Raw genomic sequence first — 24,460 nt, forward strand, 5'->3', positions numbered from 1 at the left:
ACCTCTTCTGTGTTAAATACCTTCTGAATGTAGGGGAAAATATATAAAAGTCCTGAACTATCTTTGGATATTGAGAGGCAAGTTTGGGTACTGGCAATAAATTTTGGGAATAGACACTGCTCTCAGTTTTTCGAATCTATAATATAATTGCTGTAATGAGGTCCATCCATAAAAAAAAAAAAAAAAAAGGAAACAAAGTCTGCCATTTAGATCGTAACTTGAAGCCTGCCTAGGATGGACTGTGCCTAGAACCTCACTTGTTCTCTGCTTCATATCCCGAAAAAGACACACGAAGTAATCTAGTAATCACTCCACCCCATGAAAGGTGTGGGAAACTGTAACAGGTTAATGAAGAATGAGCAAAAAACAGCCATAGGTTATAAACAACAAGAGTGGAGCGAAAATGTTCAAGAAAGAACAGTAACAAGTCCTTATACAAGTCTTTAAGCAATAAAAACAATTCTCTAAGTAACCAAAAAATACTAAGCAACAGAAACAAACCACAAGTAACATAATCTGATTTCTAGGTAACAGATACAAACCACAAAGCAACAGAAACAAATCTCTAAACAACAGAAATAAATCGCTAAGTTACAGAAACAAATTCTAAGCAACAACAAAAATCTAAGCAACAGAAATAATCCCAGCGCAACTGAAATAAACCTCTAAGCAACAGAAACAAATATCTAAGCAAGAGGCAGGTTGGTACTTAGCGACAGGTTAGCTGGCATGACCAGGCTACCTTATCACACACACTCCGGCTCTGTGTTACGGGGTATGAAGGAAAAATGATCCATGGGTACCACAAATATCACTTACGATTTGGCGGAATGAACTGCTCCCACAAACTGCCTAAGCAAGGAAAATATGTCTAAGAACAATAAAAAACTATTAAAAAACAAACAAGTCCTCATAAAACAAGCAGGTTATTCAAAAACAAACAAATTTTACACAAGAAAAGTCTAAAGGAAAAATGATTGTGATCCCCCCAAAAAGATGCGTGTAAAAACAAAAATGGGTTTTACAACAATTATAACAATTCTGAATGCAACATAAAAATGCCATAAACTTGTCTTAAAACAAAAGATACCGTTGCTGCTACCAGGTAATTTTTTTTTTTGCAAATTTCCTGTTGACCGAGAGGTATTTAGTATTTTTTCATCCTGTCTGAAATTTAGTGATCTGTAAACACCAAAAATGTCGAAAGCTTTTTTTTTTTTTTTTTTTATTAAATCAATAACAGTTGTCATAAGTTAACAATAATACTAATTACCATTGCGCAAAGATGTTTCGTTTGGTCAGAGAGGTTGGTTGTGACGATCGCTGTACTTTCATGTTTGGTGTCTAAAATTTATGCATGAGATAATATTAAAAAGGTGGAAACTATCTTGATTTATAGGTGTTACTATAAGGTGGTAAAGGATTAATAAACGTCTCCCCGATACACACACATTGCTCGGTCAGTGGGGGTACAACATAGACTAACAGGAGAGTAGTTCATAATGACTAATAACAACACGGTACTATAGGACTAATAACAAACACGGTACTACGTTACTAATAGCAACACGGTACAATATCACTTACAGGAACACGGTACAGTGTTATATCATCGACAGCAAGAAGTTGCTATTTCACTACAGTTATCATTAACACAGTACCGTATCACTAACAACAACACTGCACCATATGACTAACAGCAACACAGTAGCACATGACTCACGATCAAAGTGTTGGGAAAGGTGAGGCTGGAATGTGATCTCAAACAGCCTGGAGCAACAGCTGAGTTCTGAGTGCTGACCGGCCTCCTGACGCCTTTAAATTAACAGTGAACACCTTTCCCTCCCCTCACACTGCACCAGCCAGCGAGTACCTTCCCCTCCCCTCTAGACTAGTCAACTAAACTAGACAGATCAACTAAAACAAATAGATTAACTGGGTTACTGGGGACATGTCCACATATTTTCATGATGGTCCTCCCATTCGAGCTATATAATTCCCTGGAGAGACAGACACAGACAGACAAGTGTGACTGCATAGCCCCACACTCGATGGTAGAAGATACTGTCACGCAGAATATAATGTTGCTGCACGTATATACTTAGGTCACTAACTTTACTGCATAGTCAGTGGATTATGAAAAAAAATAATAATAAAAAATTTATAAGTATATATTCATACACAAACGGTAAAAGTGATACCCATGAGAATACACTGCGGTGAGTGATACTGGAAGAAAGTCTTATACCTAGTCATTTGTATAATTTTATATATAATTCTAAATTATTAATGCACTCATTTAATTGCTTAGTATGCACTTCTTTCCTTATCAAACTTAAAATGAAGTAAGTAATCCATGTAAAGAGCGTTGTGAGCAACTGTGATGTGTGTGATCAGTGACGGTGATAGTGGTGTGTGTCTTAGGTGGCCACCGGACCCTTTTGGTCCCACCTGGCTCCACTACACACCAGCTCCATCACCAGCACCACCACAGCCACTGTGAACCCATACCCAAGCACCACGAACATGCCCTGATAATGGATAACGCGGGATATAGAGCAGTAATGTTTTCATTAATGGACTAATAATATCCCTTTTACATGTGTACTCAGCCCTTACAACGTCACACATATATGTCTATAAAAGTCCCATTAAAACAAATATTTATTTGGAACTGATCTTGAGGCCAAGGTACGGATTGATTGATTTTCTACTATCCCATATTCTTGTATAGCCTTGACGTTTAACCCTTCTTAGGTACACTTACATTTTCACTTGCAGTTTAGGTACACCTGGGTCGTTAGACCCAGCTTTTAAAAATGTTGTAGCGTCACATGTTTCAAAAATTAATTCCTGAATTTCCTACAGTGTATTAGGTCTTATCAGTTACAAAATTATGCAAATAAGTTTTGAGTCACTTAATTAACTCTACATATTTGAAAAAAGAAAAGAAAAGAAAAGAAATAAGATCAAACCCAATAAAGATTTTTTTTTTTTTTTTGGGGGGGGACATTCGCCATACACGAAATCAAGGAACTATATGAGCCCAGCACTTGTGTCACAACTTGAGGGATGGAGGTCCTACATTATGGGCACAGTGGATCCCACACAGCATAAAAACAACCTGTAAACTCGGAGTGAAAAAATCTCCCCCCTCCTCAGGTACACCTGGGTCTCACAGACCCGAAATGCAATTATGAGTGGTATATTGCAAAAACAGGGAAACGAGAGTGTAACTCTCCTACACCCTGCCTGGGCACAAAAAGTTAGGGAAGCTATTGAGAAAGACAGGGATTCCAGGCATCTATAAGTTACTGAACTATAGCATCGAAGAAATCGCCCGGGTCTGTAAGACCCAGGTGTAGCTGAGGACGGTTTATCTATCCTCACACTCAGATAATATCAGTATAGACTAGTTCTCGGAGGACGATGCTGAGATTCATAAACTTTGTCCATAACTCGTGTGTCTCTCCAGCACCCACCGACAACTGCCCTAACACTTCAGCGTAGACAAGTTCAATGTACCTGATATGAAGTCAAGTTCACTATTATCCAAAAATAAACCATGGAGAGATGGGGGGGAGGGGCAGTGTCGGAAGTACGTGGATAAATTCGTAATTATGAGAGGCAGGTGTTACTGTGGAGTTATATTTTTATCCGAAATACTTAACTGCATAATTAAATGTGACACAGTACATATTTACCTACGAGATAAAAGATGTTCATTACTCGATTACATACACCCATATTTTTCACCACTTTACTCCAGTGAAGTACCTTGTTATTTATTTTTTAACCATACTTACTCTTGTAGTAAAAAGCTTAATGAAGGCTATGTTCTGCCTCCCAGATGAAAACAATCTCTCTTGAACCAAATAAAATCGTCTGGCTGTAATGATAAAATGCTATATAGATCGAGGGGGACAGTGTTCAGTGAGGTAAATATACCCTATTTTCAGTAATGAAGTAAGTTACTACCATGGCTTACCCAGAGACTGGTGAGTGAGATAATAGTGGTGAAGGTGATGATCCTGGGTGGGTTCTTGCACATGCTGGAGCTCAGTTCTGAGTACTTCATCCATTTATCATACAGCCCTGATTCCACCAACGTGTTGGATCTAACCACAAAAAGAGACGCTTATATGTCTGTATGTGAGGAATAATTCGCTAAGAAAAATGAAAGATGAAATGCTCAGCTCTCGTCTGTTAGTCCAAGACATCCCAGGGTATGTGTGTGTATGTAAACTGATCATATATATATATATATATATATATATATATATATATATATATATATATATATATATATATATATATATACCCAAAGCCCTCCTGTGAAAAGGATCAGTTCATATTTATTTGTTACGTTTATATTTGTATTTTTAATAAGAATTATAGTGCAACAATATTTTACCTGTACTACAATATTGTTTATTTTACTGAACTGGGGCACTTGCAGCTTATTTATCCTTGGTAAAAAGAGGCTGTTCTTCTGAGTCACCATGGCCAGGGGGATGGTTGCATAGACGCTCCGTGAAAGGTAAAATTCACAACGACATGCAAAAAGTATTACTAGATATTATTTATATATAAGCGTAGATATATTAGGAAACTAATGAAGTGTTCATTTTATGGACTTACAAGATACTTCTTATTTTGAATGCCAGGAAGTGTTTTACATTTGCCTAACAGTCGTTTTTAATTAATTACCACCTTGCCTCTTGTGAACAGTCGTTTGTCCCTGAAATCCTCATTTCTGTTATATCCGTCAGTGTCAGTATCCTTCTTTGTAACCTGACATTATTAAATAAAAGTGGAAATTGTAACAAGAGGAGTCGTAACATCTCGACTGCTGCACCACTACTCATATATTTTAATAAAAGCACCATTTAGAGATAACGGCTTTTATTTTCTCTCCCAATAAGGTCCTTTAATTAACCAGGTTGTAGGTTGTGGTATTCCTGATAACATTTAATTTATTCCAGCTGATGACAGACGACTGGGAAGAGAAAGGGAATTCTCATAGCTCAACCTTGTCAAATATTCAATGCATAGTAAGTGTTTGTCTCAAGATCCTTGTATATTCAAGGCACAAATCTGTCAACTTAACCCGCCCCGTCCCGACCACTTTCTCACCACTGGTACCCCCCAATGCCGACCATTTTTGGACCCAAATTTTTTTTGCTAAAACTTTCGCTTTTGGTCAGAAACAATGGTCAGTCACGAAGAAATTGTTCCCCGGGGTCCATAAGTGCCCTAAACAGGTATGCCTTGGTCACACCTGGCACCGTGTTCTCTGTAGGTGGTCTGAGCCTCTAACGTTTTGTATGGTATTATAAGTCTGGGAAACCAATGAAAGTTAGTAAATATGTATTTATTACAAACATAAAAACATGTGATAAAAGAGTAAATTGGATTTTATACAAAAATAGAGCTGAAAGAAGCATTGTACCATTGTGCGAAACGAGCAAAATCGTGCAGACTGGTCACGATGAATCGCAAACATTCGAGAATCATGATACATATCATTTTTTCTACTTACATAATACTTCTACAATAACATTATACCATTTTACATTTTATTGAATTGTTTTTACGTATTCACAGACCTTTCGATAACATTTAGCGCAATGTTAGCGCTTATTTACGTAGTGAGTGAACTCGCTGTGACTGTTGTTTCAACTCGTATTGTGTTTTTTCTACTTACATAATACTTTCCTAATAACATTATACACTTTTCAACTTTAGAGAACTGTTTTGAGATAGTTTCAGGCCTTACGTAAATATTTAGTGTAATAATAGCGCATAATAACACAGACGGTGAAGTTGCTATGACTACTTTTTCAACTTACAACCTATTTTTGTACTTATATAATAATTCTCCACTAACATTGCACATGTTTACACTTGATATAATTGATATCACATGATTTCAGACCTTAGATTCTACTGAGAGTCATATTATCGCGTACTTACACAGTGAGTGTTATCACGATATCATTTGTTTCATCTTAAACTAATATTCAACTTATAACTTACCTTACTACTAACATTACAACCTTTTCCACTTTATGTAATTCCTATCACATACTTACTGACCAGAATGTTCTACTGAGCATAATATTTTCGCTGATTTACACAGTGGGTGTACTCGTGACATCAATTATTACAACTTACACTATTTTCAACTTATACATTTTATTCATGCTAACATTACACCCGTTTCCACTTTATATTCTTGCTATCACATATTTACTGACCAGAGTGTTATACTGAGTGTCATATTTTCGCAGATTTATACAGTGGGTGTAGTTTTGATATCACTTCGTTCAACTTACACTATTTCTCAACTTATACATTACTTTCCTGCAAACATTACACCCGTTTCAACTTTATATAAGACTTAGCACATACTGACTGGCCTTACCATTATACTGAGCGTCATATCGCCATCCCACACAGTTTCAGTAGTGTAGGAAGTTATGGTACTCTCTGAAACATGGCTGAAGGCACAACGCAACATTGGTGGTGGTGGGGGAGGTGGAGAGCGGCGCCTTTCATCACTCGCACTTCTCTTCCCTCTCCCTTTTCCTTTACCCTTTCCCTTCCCTTTCCTTCCTTTCCCCACATCCTGGGGCTGTGTGGAGGAAATTGGGAATATTGTATGGCGAAAGACGTGCTGGGGAGTGGCTCCACCTCCTCTCCCCTAGGCCTACGTGCACCATGTGCTCGTGCTGCCTCCCTCACACCACTTTCCCTTTCACCCCGCACTCCCGCCACACCACTTTCCCTTTCACCCCTCGCTCCCGCCACACCACTTTCCCTTTCACCCCGCACTCCCACCACACCACTTTCGCCTTCCCCAGACAAAACACTAGGCCATACTTTATTTGCCTTCTCGCCCCACCTTCTGATCCTTGGGGTGAGATTTTTTCCTTCCCGAACCACGAGGCAACATCACGTCCTAAGCCGCCATCATCGTCATCTTCCTCATCCTCGTCCTCATCAGAATCTCTCTCTAGGGGATGGAGAAAGGTCTGTGCAGGTGTTTTGGGTGCAGGCTGGCCTTACCTTGCCTTACGATACGTGACATACCGAATCGAAAATCTCGCGCGAATTTTGAAAATTGTGGAAATTATGAACCTTGCAATTGCAGGACGTTGAAGTACGTCAACGGGATTGGCAGTGACAAAACGTGAGGACGTGGAAGTACGTCGACGGGACGCCGCGGGTTAAATATCCTCACTTTTTTACTCAGCAGAGAAAAGTCTTAGTAGAAGTCAGGTTTATATTACATGATTACCGTGATGTAACCAGTTCAACAACAGATTGTGTGTGTGTGTATGTGTGTGTGTTATTTTAGAATGAAAACAATTAAATATTAATGTTGTTGGCTTGGCACTGCTATGATTCACTGATACATTCTAAAATACAGATAACTTAAAATATATTAAACATACATAATTTCAGTAACTTTAGCAATCATATTACAACCTGTGAAAGAAAAGCTTTTGGGCATCAAGTTGATATGGTAAAGATCCAGGTCAAAGCTGACGTGAGTGGCAGCGCGCACGACGGTTTCCATGCTATTTTCTAATTCTATGAACTTGTTGTAGGCGACGTGTTTTGTTTTCATCAGTTTCCCCAGTTCATGCAGTGGACTTGACGTTGCAGTCTGAGAAGAATAAGGCTATCAAAAATTGTCTACTTTACGGTATATGTTTATGGGATTTGTAAAGACGAGTTTTTAGTAATTCGAAAAAAAAGGTATGGTATGTGTACATGTCTTGAAGAATTTTTTTTTGTATATCAAACATATGAAAATAACCTATGATCCATGAGTTAATGACTGAAAATAGCATCAGGAACATATTTACTGATCAAACCAAAGATTCCACTCATAAACTGATTCGCAGCTTTATAATGTTTGAGAAATTGTACATGGCAAAAAAAAAAAAAAAGTTTTCGATACACAGAAACCGCCTTAGCCTTTGGGCAGCCTGCTACTATGATATGAATTTCATGAAAAAATTAACCATCATTTCAAGCAAAACTTTTGATTACTTTTTGACGCCACGGTTAACTAACAGTATATCATTTGAGGATCGCACTACAGACCGACAATTAAATACTCTATTTATTTATCATCCTGAAGAAACAACCACTCACTTCGATATATTTAATGATCAAAGCTGCTCAGTCAGAACTGTGTCACCACATGCAGGCTACCATCCTTATCACCAAAGCATAATTACTGGTTAGCTATCGGTAGCTATTTATTTAATATGGTCAGTACCTTGGGTACGCTAACTGCTCATTACAATCACTACTTACCAAACTCAACAACAACAGTTATCTATCCTTACCTTGATCCGAGACAAGTAATACTGGTATGCCCTAGGGATCATCCTTCAAAGTGGTGTCAAGTCCAGCAACAACGTCCTCGAAGTCAAGCACATTGGTTGCTGGGCGTAAGTCTGGACCTATGACAGACTCCGTCGGCAGAGTTAACTCATCCTTTTTGGGAGGGGAGGGTGGGGAGCCGCCGCCAGTTTTGTTCAACTGCCTTACGAATTTACCGTGGTCCTTCTTGGTTCTGTGAAATAAAGGTAGTAATAAGTAAAGCTGTCTCCACAGTGGCATTATATGCAGATATTATTTTTGGAAAGTGTGCAGGTATGCCTATATAGATTTATGACTTGGGTAGCTGTATATATTTTAGGATATACCGGTATATATATATATATATATATATATATATATATATATATATATATATATATATATATATATATATTGTTACGGAACAGAGAAAGATAATGTACACTTTAAGTGAGAATACTAAAAATCACTACTGTCCCGTAAAGTTCCAGGTTCAAAACAAAGAGTTATGTAAAATTACAAGTTAAAGTTTAACGCTCAAACTAACAACAAAACATTCAGGACTCATAAGGATAATGTAATGGCAAAAAACAGGTTAAATATATGGTTAACTGCAATAGCCTCTATTAACACGAAATTAGCAAGAGTAAATTTACTTAAGTCAGCCCTGATAAAATGAAAATACACTGGGTAATGCTCAGTTAATGCAAGATAAATTATTACAGATACAAAATATTATCAAAAATGACTGACAAAAAGAACCTTTACATAAATCATAAGAAAACCTCACTAGGCCTAAGAATTAACCCTATGCTACACAGCACAAGAAAAAATGCAACAACAGTTATACTCAAATTACACAGCTGCTAGATGGTTGGAGACTTCCTGAACACTCACAACAATAACTGTACAGGGGAGGACAGAGATGTGAACAAAATAAGGAGTAGATCTAAGTGGCCATGATGCAGAGACTGAGCTCATTATATAGGGGCCAGCAGAGCTTGATAAAACTTGTATGAAGGACGCGCAAATGAAGCCTAGGGGACAAAGAGCTGACAATCCCGCTTTGAACAACAGAAAGGACGACTTACTCTACTATAACGGTAGAAGGGGGGAACTGAGGCAGAACACGCTCGTGATCAAACATGCAGCATACTGTGCGTTAAAATTACACAAAGGATGATGAAATCATAGGCTATGTAACACCTCCCCACAAAGAAAAAAGAAATTTACAAAGGAAATTTCTTATTACTCTAAAACAATCTGTTTATGGCATCACAGAACATGCAAAAGTCTTTCCTAGTGTTACAAAACATGAGATCTCCCTAGCACGTTCAGTCATAGGTACTTGCCAGTATCCCTTTAACAAATCAAACTTACTTATATACCTAGCCTTTCCGATCTTGTCTATGCAATCTTCCACATGAGGGAGAGGGTAAGTGTCTGTTTTGGTTATCTGATTAACACGTCTGTAGTCGATGCAAAGCCGCTGTGACCCACCCGGCTTAGGGACCAGAGTGACAGGAGAACACCACTCGCTCTGACATGGCTCAATCATCTTGTGGTCCAACAGGTAGCCAAGCTCCTTCTCGATGAGAGGAACTTCACTGGGTTCACACGGTAAGGAGGCAGTTTAATTGGCTTTGCGTGTCCAACATCGACATCATGCATCAACACAGTGGTTCTTCCTGGAGTGGCACAGAACACTTGCGGGTACTCCTGCAGTAATGCCGAAAACTCCTGCCTTTCCTCGGGAGGTAGGTGAGAAAGCTTAGTCTGGAGATCATTCATGATATCAGGATTCTTCCCCAAACTATCACTCAGGCTCATACTGCATGGGAGAGCTTCACTTGCAGACTCGGGTGGAACAGCTATAGTGCAGACTGGATTATTTTCGTCCTGCCTGTGATATAACTTTAGCATGTTGATGTAACATAGTTGCTTGTTCTTTCTACGATCTGGTGTGGCGATGACATAGTTGACATCACTGAGTTTCTTCTCCACGAAATAAGGACCACTAAACTTGGCTTGAAGACGTTGCCCATGCACTGGTAGCAGAATCAAAACCTGATCTCCTGGCTGAAAGTGGCGTAACCTGGACTTCTTATCAAACCAAGTCTTCATCTTCTGAGCAGCTCCTAAATTCTCTCTCGCCAGCTGTAAAGCAGTGGACAGCCGTTCTTTGAACTTCATCACATACTCCAGCAGGTTGACGTCATCTTCCTCCGACAGCCAGCATTCCTTGAGTAACTTAAGGGGTCCTCTTACTTCATGGCCAAACAGTTGTTCAAAAGGTGAGAAGCCCAGTGATTCCTTTGGAGATTCTCTTACGGCAAACGCAATGAATGGAAGACCTTTATCCCAGTCTTTCTGATGTTCCAAACAGTATTTCTTGAGCATCGATTTGAGTGTTTTATAATATCTCTCCAACGCTCCTTGGGTCTGGGGATGGTAAGCTGAAGACGTGATCTGGGTGATGCCCAACTCTTTCAGAGACTGCTTGAAAACATTTGACATGAAATTACTTCCCCGGTCGGACTGTACCTCCTTGGGCAGACCAAACTTTGTGAAGAACCCTAGCATTTCCTTAACCACGTTCTTTGCTGAGATATTTCTAAGTGGAATGGCTTCAGGATAACGAGTAGCCATATCAATCAGGGTCAACACATAAGAAAATCCTGAAGAAATCTTAGGAAGAGGGCCCACAATATCTACCAACACACGGGTGAAAGGCGCCTCAAAAGGAGGAATGGGAACTAGAGGTGCAACCTTTTCGGTCTGATTTCACTTCCCCACAACTTGACAGGTGTGACAAGACTTACAATACCAGGAAACATCCCTGAAGATACCTGGCCAGTAGAAGTGTTTCAAAATGCGTGCCACAGTCTTCCTCACTCCAAGGTGTCCTGTCAAACTGGAATCATGAGCCACTCTAATGATATCCTGCCTACAAACACGAGGGATGACAACTTGATGTACGACCTCCCATTCACAGTCGGCTGATGCTGTTGGGGGTCTCCACTTCCTCATAAGTACTCCTGACTTTACATAATAACAAGTAGAAGCACCAGCTGACTCTTCCTCACTCCAAGCAGAGTTAGCTAGACCTTTCAACTCACGGTCAGCAACCTGCAACTCAACCAACTCTTGACGAGACAAATTATCAACACTACGGGGTACTGCCTCATCTGGTGAGTGGTCCAAATTAGCAAGAAAAGTGTCAGCTAGGATAACATCATCATCATCATTATCCTCTAAATCACCAGTAACTTTAGACTTAGCCCTAGTGACAGCACATGCACGGAACACATCAGGGACATCACAATCCTGGGACGCAGCCACTGGCTCACTAGACAACTGAGGAGCTGGACACACTTGACTTCCACCAATATCATTTCCAAGTAAGAAAGTTACACCTGACATTGGGAGTGTCTCAACCAACCCAACCATAACGGAACCATTAACAAAACCAGACTCTAAATTCACTCTGCACAGAGGGACAGAGAAGTAATTATTCCCTACACCTTGTAAGATTAGTTTCATCAGAGGAATTAACATTAGAGCCTAGAACACTGGTCAGCATAAAGGATTGGCAAGCACCTGTATCACGATATATTTTAACTGATTTCCTGTCATTACTGTCCAGAGGACTGACAAAACCATCAGACAGGAAATTAGCACATGAACTCTTGAGAGTGTCACCCACGTTACTGCTCAAAAGAGGAGCTCCATCATGAGAATTTAAGTTACCCCTCAAAGCAGGTTCAGTTAACTCAGTTAAAGAATTCTGGGAACTCTGAAGAGTGGACACTAGACCAATTGACTGAATATTTAAAGACTCATTTTTGTTCACATCACACTGTCTCCTGAAACATCTCTCCGTAGTATGACCAAGCTTACTACAATAAGTACATTTACTTTTCTGAAATCTAGAGGTGAAGCTGGTATTTACTTCCTGAGAAACATAATCTGTATTCTCTTTCCTGTTACCTGTACTCTGAGTAGAGGCAACGTACTTACTCTCAGCTTTCCTTTTTTCTCTAGAATATCTCTTGTGAGTTAGAACATATTCATCAGCTAAAACTGCAGCATCAGACAAATTATCTATTCTTTTCTCATCAAGATATAGGCTTACATCTTTATAAATACACCTCTTGAAGTCCTCCAACAAAATCATCTGCTTAAATTTACCAAAATCAGAATCCACATTCTTAGAATTTAACCACTATTCTAACAGATCTTCTTTGATTTTTGCATACTCAACATGGGATTGCTTATCTTGCTTGTAAGTTGTCCTAAATTTTACTCTATAGGCTTCAGGAACAAGCTCATAGGCCTTAAGAATCAAGCTCTTAACTACATCATAATTATCACATTCATCCTGAGGCAAAGATGCATAAGTTACTTGAGCTTTACCTGTGAGAACAGTTTGAAGGAGTACTGGCGAATACCTTTTGGGCCAATTAAAACCTGTAGCTACCCTCTCAAACAACTGAAAATACTTTGTTAAATCAGATTCATTAAAAGGAGGGACAAGTTTAACATTTTTAGCCACATCAAAATCATCAGAGCAAGATGATCCAGTTCCACCTTGTTTCATGCGATACTCATGGTCTGCCTGAATCCTGGCAAGTTCAACTTGTGAGTGTATCTGTGCCTCCTGAATCCCAGCCTGAGATTCCGCCTCCTTAGCCTGAGACTCAGCCTCCTTAGCACGTGCTTGAAATTCAGCCTCCTTAACACGAGACTCCGCCTCCTTAGCCTGAGCCTCCTGCAGGGCTAGCTGTAACTTATCTAATTCAATCTGCGTTTGTTCATTTGGAGGAATTACATTAAACAAGCTTTCATTAATCATGTCAACAATTTGATCTTTAGAATGATGAGAGCGAACAGCAATTCCTAATTGTTGAGCAACAAGCTTAAGTTCATTCTTTGTTCTGTTTTCTACAAAACACACTATTTGCACATTTGACAAAAAATCTTTGGCTTCATCAAGTGTAGAAATAGTAGACATCATGAATAAATCACAGTCACAAAATATCAAGCAATATCCTTATGATAATATCCTGAATATCCTGATAAGAGGTCGCCAAATTTATGTTACGGAACAGAGAAAGATAATGTACACTTTAAGTGAGAATACTAAAAATCACTACTGTCCCGTAAAGTTCCAGGTTCAAAACAAAGAGTTAGGTAAAATTACAAGTTAAAGTTTAATGCTCAAACTAACAACAAAACATTCAGGACTCATAAGGATAATGTAATGGCAAAAAACAGGTTAAATATATGGTTAACTGCAATAGCCTCTATTAACACGAAATTAGCAAGAGTAAATTTACTTAAGTCAGCCCTGATAAAATGAAAATACACTGGGTAATGCTCAGTTAATGCAAGATAAATTATTACAGATACAAAATATTATCAAAAATGACTGACAAAAAGAACCTTTACATAAATCATAAGAAAACCTCACTAGGCCTAAGAATTAACCCTATGCTACACAGCACAGGAAAAAATGCAACAACAGTTATACTCAAATTACACAGCTGCTAGATGGTTGGAGACTTCCTGAACACTCACAACAATAACTGTACAGGGGAGGACAGAGATGTGAACAAAATGAGGAGTAGATCTAAGTGGCCATGATGCAGAGACTGAGCTCATTATATAGGGGCCAGCAGAGCTTGATACAACTTGTAAGAAGGACGCGCAAATGAAGCCTAGGGGACAAAGAGCTGACAATCCCGCTTTGAACAACAGAAAGGACGACTTACTCTACTATAACGGTAGAAGGGGGGAACTGAGGCAGAACACGCTCGTGATCAAACATGCAGCATACTGTGCGTTAAAATTACACAAAGGATGATGAAATCATAGGCTATGTAACAATATATATATATATAATTCCACAAAAAACAAGGACGATTAAGCAAAGAAAATAACAGAGGAAGCTTAAGAGGAAAAAACATTTGGTCAAAAAGACTTGCTAATGAGTACAGTACTGAAACAAGGATAAAATCAATATGGTGTGAAAGGTTAATGAAATATAAAAAAAAATCATCAAATGCTCATACAAGGGTCTGCTGAAACAGCGTTTCTTTGAGTGTTTGTGGGTTTTCATCTTCATTGGTGTTGGAAATGTGGAGATAATGTACCTTGACTGTTGTAAATAGTTTCCCTTGTTCCTAATGTTCTGATTCTAGGATAGGTTAGATTACATTCTCATGATGTGCTGAAAACCCCAAACCCTGTTTAAAAAAAAAAAAATCAAAATGAACTCATTAAGGAATGCTCAAATAAATGAGGAAAGGACTCTATCATTCAAAGCCACATGCTCTCCAACAATTTCACCTAATACAGTAAAATGACGGTTGCTTATCTTACACTAAAAATACTAAAAAATGTTGATGAAAGCAAAGTTTTCTGACTGGAAAGAATACAGGCCTTGGCCTACTCCAGACTTTGGTAAATATTTCCTTTAATGCCGTTTCCTTTTTTTTTTTTTTTTTGTTCCATCTGATAGTTTTTAGTTCATTTGAGTGTTTTGAGGCCTCATTTGTTGTGCAAATGAATAATAATCATAATATGACTCACAATCTGATCGGAAATATTAGTAATGGTGGAAGGGACTACCCTAACCTAACCCAACCCAACCCAGCCTAACCTAACCCAGGATCCAGTTGGGAAACGAAATTCACCTTTCAGTATGTTGATCAAGATTCCGTAATATTCATTTAGGTAAATTTTTAGAAGTAACCAACGTTTTCTTTTATTATTTTATGTTTTCCAATGAAAAATACTGTGTTTTAATTAGTTTTGACCTTCATTTTAGGGAGAAAATCCCCCTTTTGGAGTTTTGAGTAAGATTTCCAAAAGAGGGTTTATCACCCAAAATCAAGATCAAAATTAATTAAAAACACACTATTTTGCATTAAACTAACCCAAACTAACTCAGCCTAACCTAACCTAGGCCTAACCTAGGGCCTGACATAGACCCGAGTGTACATGCCTGCACCAGCCAATATGGCGCGACATTCATCCGCTACTGAGCGATAACCTAACCTAAGCCACTATAAGACTACCCCTACAAAATTTGTTCCTCCAACTCATACTAGGCTTAAAAGATAAGTCTTAGTTAGATAGTTCAGGGACGTAATATAATGAAAATTGGTAACGTTGGTTACTCCTAAAGTTATACCCTCATTTACACACACACACAAACACGCACACAATACACGTATAAACTATAATCACAAATCCACAGGGTATGGTATGATTGCCCGCTAAAGAAATGGCAATAAAAGAAATAAAATACCCAAACTTCTAAAGCCTTCCATCTTGTGCACACCTAGCCATTAAGAATAATGTTGTGATATATAGCTTACCTGTTCCTTATATATTCCCAAGCTCTCTTCAATTGCCGAGTGTTCTTGGGGTTGGTCACGGGAAAAGCTGTGTTGAACTTCTGCATGATTCGTTCCCACGCTGCTTTCTTCTTCGATAGACTAACATTGGCTCGTTATTCATTATATATTTATTTTCCTTGATTAACTGAACAAGATGAGTGTAGCCTATACACTGTATATACACTGTATATGGCTAGTGAGGGAGTGATCGCCCTCTACCTACACAGATCAAAAGCCCTCGGTAGCAGGGGGGTGGTTGCTTTCTCAGGCAGAGAAACTCCTTGAGAGTGAAATGGCTGGTAAGCATGCCGGCACGTGACTGGCTACAGCATAGCTGGGTCTTTCGGGTGTGGGCAATCAGGCAAGTTAGCTGCCTACTGCGACTGCAACACAATGGCGAGGTGTTCAGGAAGTTAGCCAAAGAAACCTTGATGGACTCTGAAAGAACAATAATGACCCCCAGTCCCGTGCAACCCTTAAATGGGCAGGGGGTGCTAAGAATCTCACGGTTGCCTCAATTACAATCTAATTCCTTTGTTAATACAAAAAATACAATTAAAATTGGTAACTGGGATGTGAGAATGCTAAATCATGACGGTAAAATCGATGAGTTAGTGAAGGTTTTTCAAAATTACGGACTTGATATTTGTGCTCTGACAGAAACTAGATTAACTGGAGTCGATAAGCTGGATTTGGAGGATGGTATACGTTTATTGATATCTGGCCGACAGGACGGAATGGATTATCAGGGAGTAGGATTGTTGCTGGGTTGTAAGGCAAATAAGGCTTTATGTGAATGGGATCCTATAGATGAGCGATTGTTATATGCACGGTTTAAATCAAATCATGGCAACATCAGTCTGTTTGTGTGAAAAGTTGCAAGAAGGAGTAGGAAGGGTACCTAGAGTTTTGATCTGCGTTGGAGACTTTAATGCAGTAATGGGCTGTTCAAATGAGGGATTTGAGGCATGTATGGGTAAGATGGGAGTTGGCAGTAGGATGAGTGAAAACGGAGTGAGGTTTGGAATCTTCTGTCTAGCAAATGACTTAGTCATCGGAGGCACACTCTTTCAGCATTGCAATATACACAAGACAACTTGGGTGTCGCCGTGTGGAAAATATAAAAATCAGATTGATCACATCGCTATCAGTAGGAGGCATAGAAGTTCTCAGCTAGATGTTCATGTTAAACGGGGAGCGGATATTGGTAGTGACCATCAACTCAGCATTGCAAAAATAAGGTTTAAACTTAAAAATCAGAAGAAGGAAAAATCTGGTGTTGGTAGATACGATATTGTTAAGCTTAGAAGGGAAGGAGAAGAAAAGGAGGAATTCAGATTAGAATGCAGAAATAGGTTTTGGTGTTGGAAACGTTGGAAGAGGGGGAGAGAAGTGTAGATGAGATGTGGGAGGATGTGAACAAAGTTTTGCATGAGACTGCTGAATGTACGATTGGAAGGAGACATAGATTCAGGAGAAAGAAATGGATATCAGAGGAAACGTGGGATATGATAAAAGAGAGAGGTGAGGCTAAATTGAGGAGTGAGATGCAATGCGTTGATGAACGAGAGATTGAATTAGCAAGAGCTGCGTACTGGAGTTTGAATTCAGAAGTAAGAAGGTTAGCTAGGAGAGATAAAAGAAGATGTGTGGATGAAAAGGTTGCAGAGACTGAAATCTTAATAAACAAAAATGATGGACAGAGTCAAAGAATAGCATATGAATCGATTAGAGAACTGAGTGGTAATGCAGGTAAACGCAAGGAAATACCAGTTAGAGACAGGGAAGGAAATTTATTGACAAAAGATGGAGGTATTAAAAATAGATGGAAAGAGCATTTTGAGACAGTTCTTAATAGACCAATACCACCAGAAGAGGATATACCATCTGCTCAGGAAGATTTAAATATAGAAACAGGAGAGTTGAGGCTTGCAGAAGTGGAGAAAGCAGTAAAACAGTTACAGAATAATAAGGCACCAGGGGAGGATGGTTTATTTCCGGATGTGTTTAAAGTGGAGGGGGATAGATTAATAATGATCTTGACCAAGCTATTCAATAAGATATGGGTGACGGGGTTACTACCATCAGTTTGGAAGAATGGTGTAATTGTTACAGTTCCGAAGAAGGGAGACCTGAGTGAATGTGGTAATTGGAGGGGAATCTCTTTGTCACCGATAGCTTTGAAAGTTTTCAATAGAGTGTTGTTAAATAGGTTGGAGCCGGTGGTTGAGGGTATTCTGAGGGATGAACAGGCTGGTTTTAGAAAGGGACGTGGTTGCAATGATCAGATCTTTATAGTTAGGCATTTGATGCAGCAAGTTAATGAAATGAGAGTACCGTTAAGTCTTTGTTTTGTTGATTTTGAAAAGGCTTTTGATAGTGTTTCGAGAGAGACTATGGGAAAGATCATGAGACATTATGGAATACCAGAGGAGTTTGTGAGGGTCATTATGAACATGCATGAGAACACATTTTGTAAAGAGATGGTTGATGGTTGTCTGAGTGATTCGTTTGAAGTCAAGTCCGGAGTAATTCAAGGTGGTGTTCTATCGCCTTTACTATTTATATTGGTCATTGATTACATTATGAAACGCGTTGGAACAGAAACCGGTGCAGGTATACTTTGGGGAGAGAACAGGAAACTTTTGGATTTAGATTATGCAGATGATATAGTTTTGATTTGTGATGGGCCAGAAGAGATGCAGAGAGTGTTGGACTGTTTGGTGAGTGAAGGTCGCAAGGTGGGTTTGGTTATTAATTGTGGAAAAACTGAAATAATCAATATGAATATGGAAAATGCGCAGGAATGTGTAATTGGAGGTATGGTTGTAAAGCAAGTTGATAGGTTTAAATATTTAGGTACTTATTTAGCCAAGGATGGTTCTTTGAACTTTGAATTCGAGGAAAGGTTAAAGAAGGCTAATCAGGCAATGGGAATGCTTAAAAATAGTTGGAATAATAAAAATTTTTTTGTGCATACAAAAATCAAACTTTAAAAGGTAATGGTTAGGAGTATGTTAATTTATGGACACGAGTCTTGGTACAGCACAGTGACTATGGAAAATAAATTCTTGGTGTTTGAAAATAAAGCACTTAGAAGAATATTAGGAGTTAAGTGGTGGGAAAGGATACCAAATAGTAGAATTAGAGAAATAACGGGAGTGCAGCCGATCGATGAATATGTTAGACTCTCACGATGGAAGTGGCTAGGACATGTGTATAGGAGACAGGGAATAGTACGAGGTACACCAGGGTGGGTGGCACTTGGTAGGATAGGTAGAGGAAGGCCAAAAGAGACGTGGGTGAGGACAATGAGACGGGAAACTGGAGATGAGTGTTGGGGAGATCTTGAGGAGTTAGCACAAGATAGGATGTGGTGGTGTGAGTTCATCGAGGCCCTATGCATCCCCGAGGGTGCCACAGGAAATGATTGATTGATTGATTGAACTGAACAAGGCACAGTTTCTGTTCATACGTCAATGGTGAGCCTTTTTCCAGAGAAAATGATGAAGCCATCCTTCAAAGTTTCAGAACAACGACTGCTAGAAGTCACACGTGCTTGTGTTCGTCTATTTGTTGTTGTTGGGAGGCCCTGAGCTGCCAACTGTTTCCCTCCAGGATTGCCAACCCTTGCGGATGAATACAAGCAGCCGTCCCGACGTTGGAGAGCTCCCTAAAACCACTCGGAACGATTGTGAAATCGGAAGGTGCTTTTCGTTTGGGCCCAACCTATGTTCGGTCCCGACAGGTTAGGACTGACTGTGAAAACGGCCTTAAGGGGCAGCAGGAAGCCCCACGGGTCCACATCAGGTCGACCACGGGCAGCGAGAATTAGATAATTTCCCATAAACACAAGTGGAGAGTAGTCTATCCACTGGTTTCTGGATATATCCATGAAAATTAGTCCCGGAGTAAACTCCAATTTTTGAAATGTGTCTTTGTAAAAGATAATGAAGAACTGTAGAATAATGTATGTCGGACTATATTCCATAAAAGTTTGGCCTTTACCACGTTATAGTATGATGAGTAATTCGTGAGAAGGCTCACAAGTCGTTATCTTGACTCAATATATTTACTGTATTGATCTTGACTTATTTCATGAGAAATTGTCAGCAAGCCAAACATTTGAAAGGGAAACTGACAAAAAAAAAAAAAAAAGTTTGAGCAGATGTGTATGCGAAACATGAGGATCAAATTTTTTTACGGAAAAATACAACTACTGTACAGTGTTGAAAGCAGTAGGAAGATAATCATACTATTGTATCTACCTATGATAAGGTTGATTGTTAAAAATATTAAATTACATAAATTGCAGGTCAACAGAGACTGGTTTTAATGACAAATAGAAAAAAGGGGTAGCGAAAAAGAATGTTAAAAAAAATGTTCAAATTATATTGGTGAGAATGGCGCTACTACGTGTCCTTAGGTAAAAATTAATCGGTTCACAGATGCTATATATACCCTAGTTCTAATTTGGCCAAAATGCCATTCCATACTGAAAAGTTTGCAATAAGAAATTAGCACTAGAAAAGGACGCTAGTGATAGGGCAGTCTTATGAAAATGAGGGAAGGGGTAACATTGTCTTTTTCTGCCATCGAGCTATCTGCAAAAGGACGAAAACCTGAGCCAAGCTGAGGTAAACGAACTATAGAACTGACCTCACGTGTAATGAGTCCCATCATGCCTGTCCAACTCCCATCGCTTTGCAGTAAGCCTCAAGTCCTGTCAGGGGATTTAACCTATGCGTATCTGTCAAAGGGACGTGATTTAAGCACCTTTGATGACAATGTAACCTTTTCCACAGCAAAATATAAGTCGAGAGGGTACATTCACATTCATATTTTGTTTTTAACTTAGGGCAAGCTGTGCAAGAAACCAGCGTTTATTTATCAAGCCCAAATATTTCCAGTTAAACATACAGCGTATTAACCCAAATGTGCATTAATAGCTCACGGGAAGTTCAGATAGTGGACAGCATCTCGATAATGTTCCCTGCTGACCCCCCGAGGTTGAGTCGTTTGTCCTCTTGTGCCGTGGGGTTATCCACTGTAAATGCCACCTGTGCCACTAACTCTTCCGCTGTCACCGGCAAGTGTGGCCGGTGCGGGAACTGCGGCGAAATGGTGTTCGGTATAGTGTTGACTAGTAATGTCACTTGGATTAATATATTCGCTCTGGCAATGCATTCTTCATTATAATAGTATGATTATATGTTTATGTATTATGAGGGTGCGAAAGTGGATGTATGTGGAATAACTGAAACAAAATGGGGAGGAGAAAGTGTGAGAGAATGGGAGTATGGATGGGGTATATGTGCAGGAGTAGATGAGAATGAGAGGGCAAAGGAAGGAGTGTGTATAGTTGTGAGTAAAAGATGGATGAAGAGCATAAGACAGTATGGATCAGTTGGGTCAAGGATTGTGTGGGTAAAGTTGAAAGTTGGAATATAAATGTGGGCAATTGTGTGTGTGAATGCGCCAACGCAAGATCGTGCTAGAAAAGTGAGAGAAGAGTTCTGGACAAATGTGGAAGTGTGCATGGAAAAGTTTGGAAGGAATGAGAGAGTGTTTTTGATTGGTGATATGAATGGTAAAGTTGGTAATGTGAAGGTGGATGGAATAGTTGGTGAGTGGCGTGTGCCTGCTGAGATAGATGAGAATGGGAGTGCGTTAGTGGACATTTGTGCTGGGAGGGGGTTGGTGATAGCCAATACCCTCTTCTGGCATAAAATGATCCACAGGTATACATGGCGAGTGATGAGAAGGGTGGGTGGTGAACTGAATGAAAGGAAGGCAATGATTGATTATGTGTGTGTGGATGAAAGGATGCGAAGATGTGTAAAGGATGCAAGAGTGTATAGAGGTTGGGGGAGTGGACTTTCTGACCACTACTTGGTGGTGGCTAGAATTAGGATGCAAGTAAGATGGAGGAATAGAAGAAGGGAAAGACGAGAGGAAGGAGTAGTCTCAAGGAGAGTGGAAAGGTTACAAGAGGATGAGAAAAAGGCAGAGTATAAGAGAGAAGTGGAGGAACGATTGGGCAAATATGAATTGGAGCAGATGGGAGATGTGGAAGGAGTGTGTAAGATATTTACAGAAGAAATATGTGCAGCATGTGATGTGGTGTGTGGAAGGAAGAGAAGACGGAGGGGGGTGCAAGGAACAGCGTGGTGGACTGAAGAGGTGAAACAGGCTGTGGCACAAAAGAAGAAAGCATACAATGAATGGATGAGAAATCGGGGCGTGGAAGAAGTTGAGAGGCGGAAGAGAGAGGTATATGTGGAAAGGAAGAGAGAGGTGAAAAGATTAGTAAGAGAGAGTAAGAAGAAAGTGGATGAGGAATTTGGAAGGAATTTGAGTGTAAAGTGGAGGGACTGTAAGAAAATGTTCTGGAGAGAAGTGAAAAGAATAAGACAGGGTGGAAGTGAAGTTAGCAGGGGAGTGTAAGATAAAAATGGTAGATTACTAGTGGAGAAGGGAGAAAAAGTGAGCAGATGGAGAGAACACTTTAAGGAATTGTTGAACGTAGAGGATGGAAGTAATGCGAGTATAAGTGGCTGGGGAATGGCTTGGAGAAGGAAGGAGGTGAGAAGACAGGAAGAAATCAGTAGGATAGAAGTTGTGGAAGCAATGAAGAAAGTTAAATCGGGGAAAGCCCCAGGAATTGATGGAGTGTGTGGTGAAATGCTGAAGCATGGGGGAGAGATAGTAGTAGAATGGATGTGGAAGATGTGCAGATTGGCCTTGGAGGAAGGTAGAGTCCCGGAGGATTGGAAGTCAGGTATAATTATTCCCTTGTACAAAGGAAAAGGGGAAAAAGAAGTGTGTGGTAATCATAGGGGCATTTGTCTTCTTAGTATAATAGGAAAAATGTATGGTAGGATACTTATAGACAGAGTTAGAGAAAGAACAGAGAAATTAGTTGGAGAAGAACAGGGAGGCTTTAGGAAGGGAAGAGGTTGTGTAGATCAGATATTCATTCTTAGATCTTTAGTGGAAAAGTTTCTAGAGAAGGGAAAGAAGTTGTATGCGGCTTTCATGGATTTGGAGAAAGCGAATGACAGGGTGGATAGACAAGGATTGTGGAAAGTGTTAAGAACTTATGGAATAGATGGGAAGTTGTTGAATGCTGTGAAGAGTATGTATGATGATGCGAAGGCTGCAGTGCGTGTGGATTGTGAACTAAGTGAATTTTTCTCTTTGAAAGTTGGTTTGAAACAGGGATGTGTCATGTCTCCATGGTTGTTCAATATATACATGGATGGGGTAATAAAAGAGGTACAAGGTAGGGTAGTGGATGTTAGAGTGGCCCTGGTGAGAGAGGATAGTGTTTGGAAACTCCCTGTACTGTTGTTTGCAGATGATACTGTGTTGTTGAGTGAAGACGAAGGGGAGCTGCAAGGCTTGGTGGATGAGTTTGAGAGAGTGTGTAAGAAACGGAACCTAAAGGTGAATGTAGGGAAGAGTAAAGTGATGGTCTTTGAGAGAGGCGAAGCTAGTGAATGTACAGCGAGGTTGGATGGTGAGGAATTGGAAAATCTGAGTACGTTTAAGTATTTGGGTAGTGTGATGAGTAAGGATGGAGGTTTGGAGGGGTAAGTGCTTGAAAGGGTACAGCAGGGAAGAAAGGTTGCTGGTTCCTTGAAAGCAGTGATAAGAAACAGGGAAGTGAGCATGGAAGTGAAAAAGTTACTACATGACAGTATTGTGATACCAACTCTAACGTACGGAAGTGAAGCTTGGACATTGTTGGAAGGACACAAGTCAAGAGTGAGAGCAGTGGAAATGAGTTATTTAACAGGAGCCTGTGGAGTCATGTGGAGAGACAGGCTGACGAATGAGGATATAAAGGAGCGTTATGGTGTTGATGTGGATGTGATAGGAAGCGTTATGAGGAACACACTGAGGTGGTTTGGCCATGTGGAGAGGATGGAGGGTGAAAGACTGACGAAGAGAGTGTATGTGAGTGAGGTGGAGGGGGGAAGAGGGAGGGGGAGGCCGAGGATGAGATGGAGGGATGGGTGGAGAGGTGTATGAGAGAGGGGGGTGTGAGCTGGGAACAGGGCAGTGAAATGGCGGGGGACAGGGCGACTTGGAGGCGATTTGTTTGTGGCCACCCCAAACGGGATTGAGGCGCCTGGCAATAGATAGATAGATAGATTATACACAAAACAGAACCTGGAGATTATAGGCTTTTGTTTTCCAGTATCAGTTGTGCTAACTTTCTTCAGTTAAAGAAAACAACCGCAGTGATCGACCTTGTCGTTGCATAATGTTGTCATAACCTAAGGCGATTCAGATCGTTCAGAATGATTAAGATTCAGGCTCATTTAAGTTTATTTAGATTCGAGACAGCTGTTTACATACAATTATGTAAACCACTGTCTCTACTTTTTTCACTAACTTGTCCTAAAACTTTCACTACCCATCTTGAATGCTGAGTTATAACAATAGATCAACACTCGAATATGATACTAGTCATGAAGAGGTGTTGTGGGATGGATGTAGAGCAGTAGTATTGTTTTTTCCTGCCACCGAAGTATGTGAATTAAGCTGCAAAAGGACGAAAAACTGATCATAGTTATGGTTTTAAAAAAGTAGTTACTGTATATTCAAGCACACTTCAGTCCATCCAAATCATTTAGGTCGCTGACGTTGGCTGTGTCATTTAG

At 39.8% G+C, this 24,460-nt stretch overlaps 1 protein-coding gene and 1 long non-coding RNA gene across 2 annotated transcripts in view; both read right to left on the reverse strand.

Moving 5' to 3' along the window:
* The window catches only part of LOC145390966 (uncharacterized), a 334,744-nt gene that overhangs the window by 13,585 nt on the left and 296,699 nt on the right, over positions 1-24,460 (reverse strand). The gene's annotated exons all lie outside the window — the stretch shown is intronic.
* The window catches only part of LOC145390863 (uncharacterized), a 124,377-nt gene continuing 102,337 nt past the window's right edge, over positions 2,421-24,460 (reverse strand). Inside the window, exons 3-4 of the mRNA XM_080265603.1 lie at positions 3,989-4,118; positions 2,421-2,531 (exon numbers count right to left, since the gene is read on the reverse strand). Coding sequence (XP_080121729.1) covers positions 2,421-2,531; positions 3,989-4,118 — 241 coding nt within the window. The remainder of the gene's footprint in view (positions 2,532-3,988; positions 4,119-24,460) is intronic.

Source organism: Coenobita brevimanus, chromosome 16, assembly GCF_032717465.1.
Source record: "Coenobita brevimanus isolate Jiangsu-jjx chromosome 16, ASM3271746v2, whole genome shotgun sequence".
Classification (NCBI taxonomy): Eukaryota; Metazoa; Arthropoda; class Malacostraca; order Decapoda; family Coenobitidae; genus Coenobita; species Coenobita brevimanus.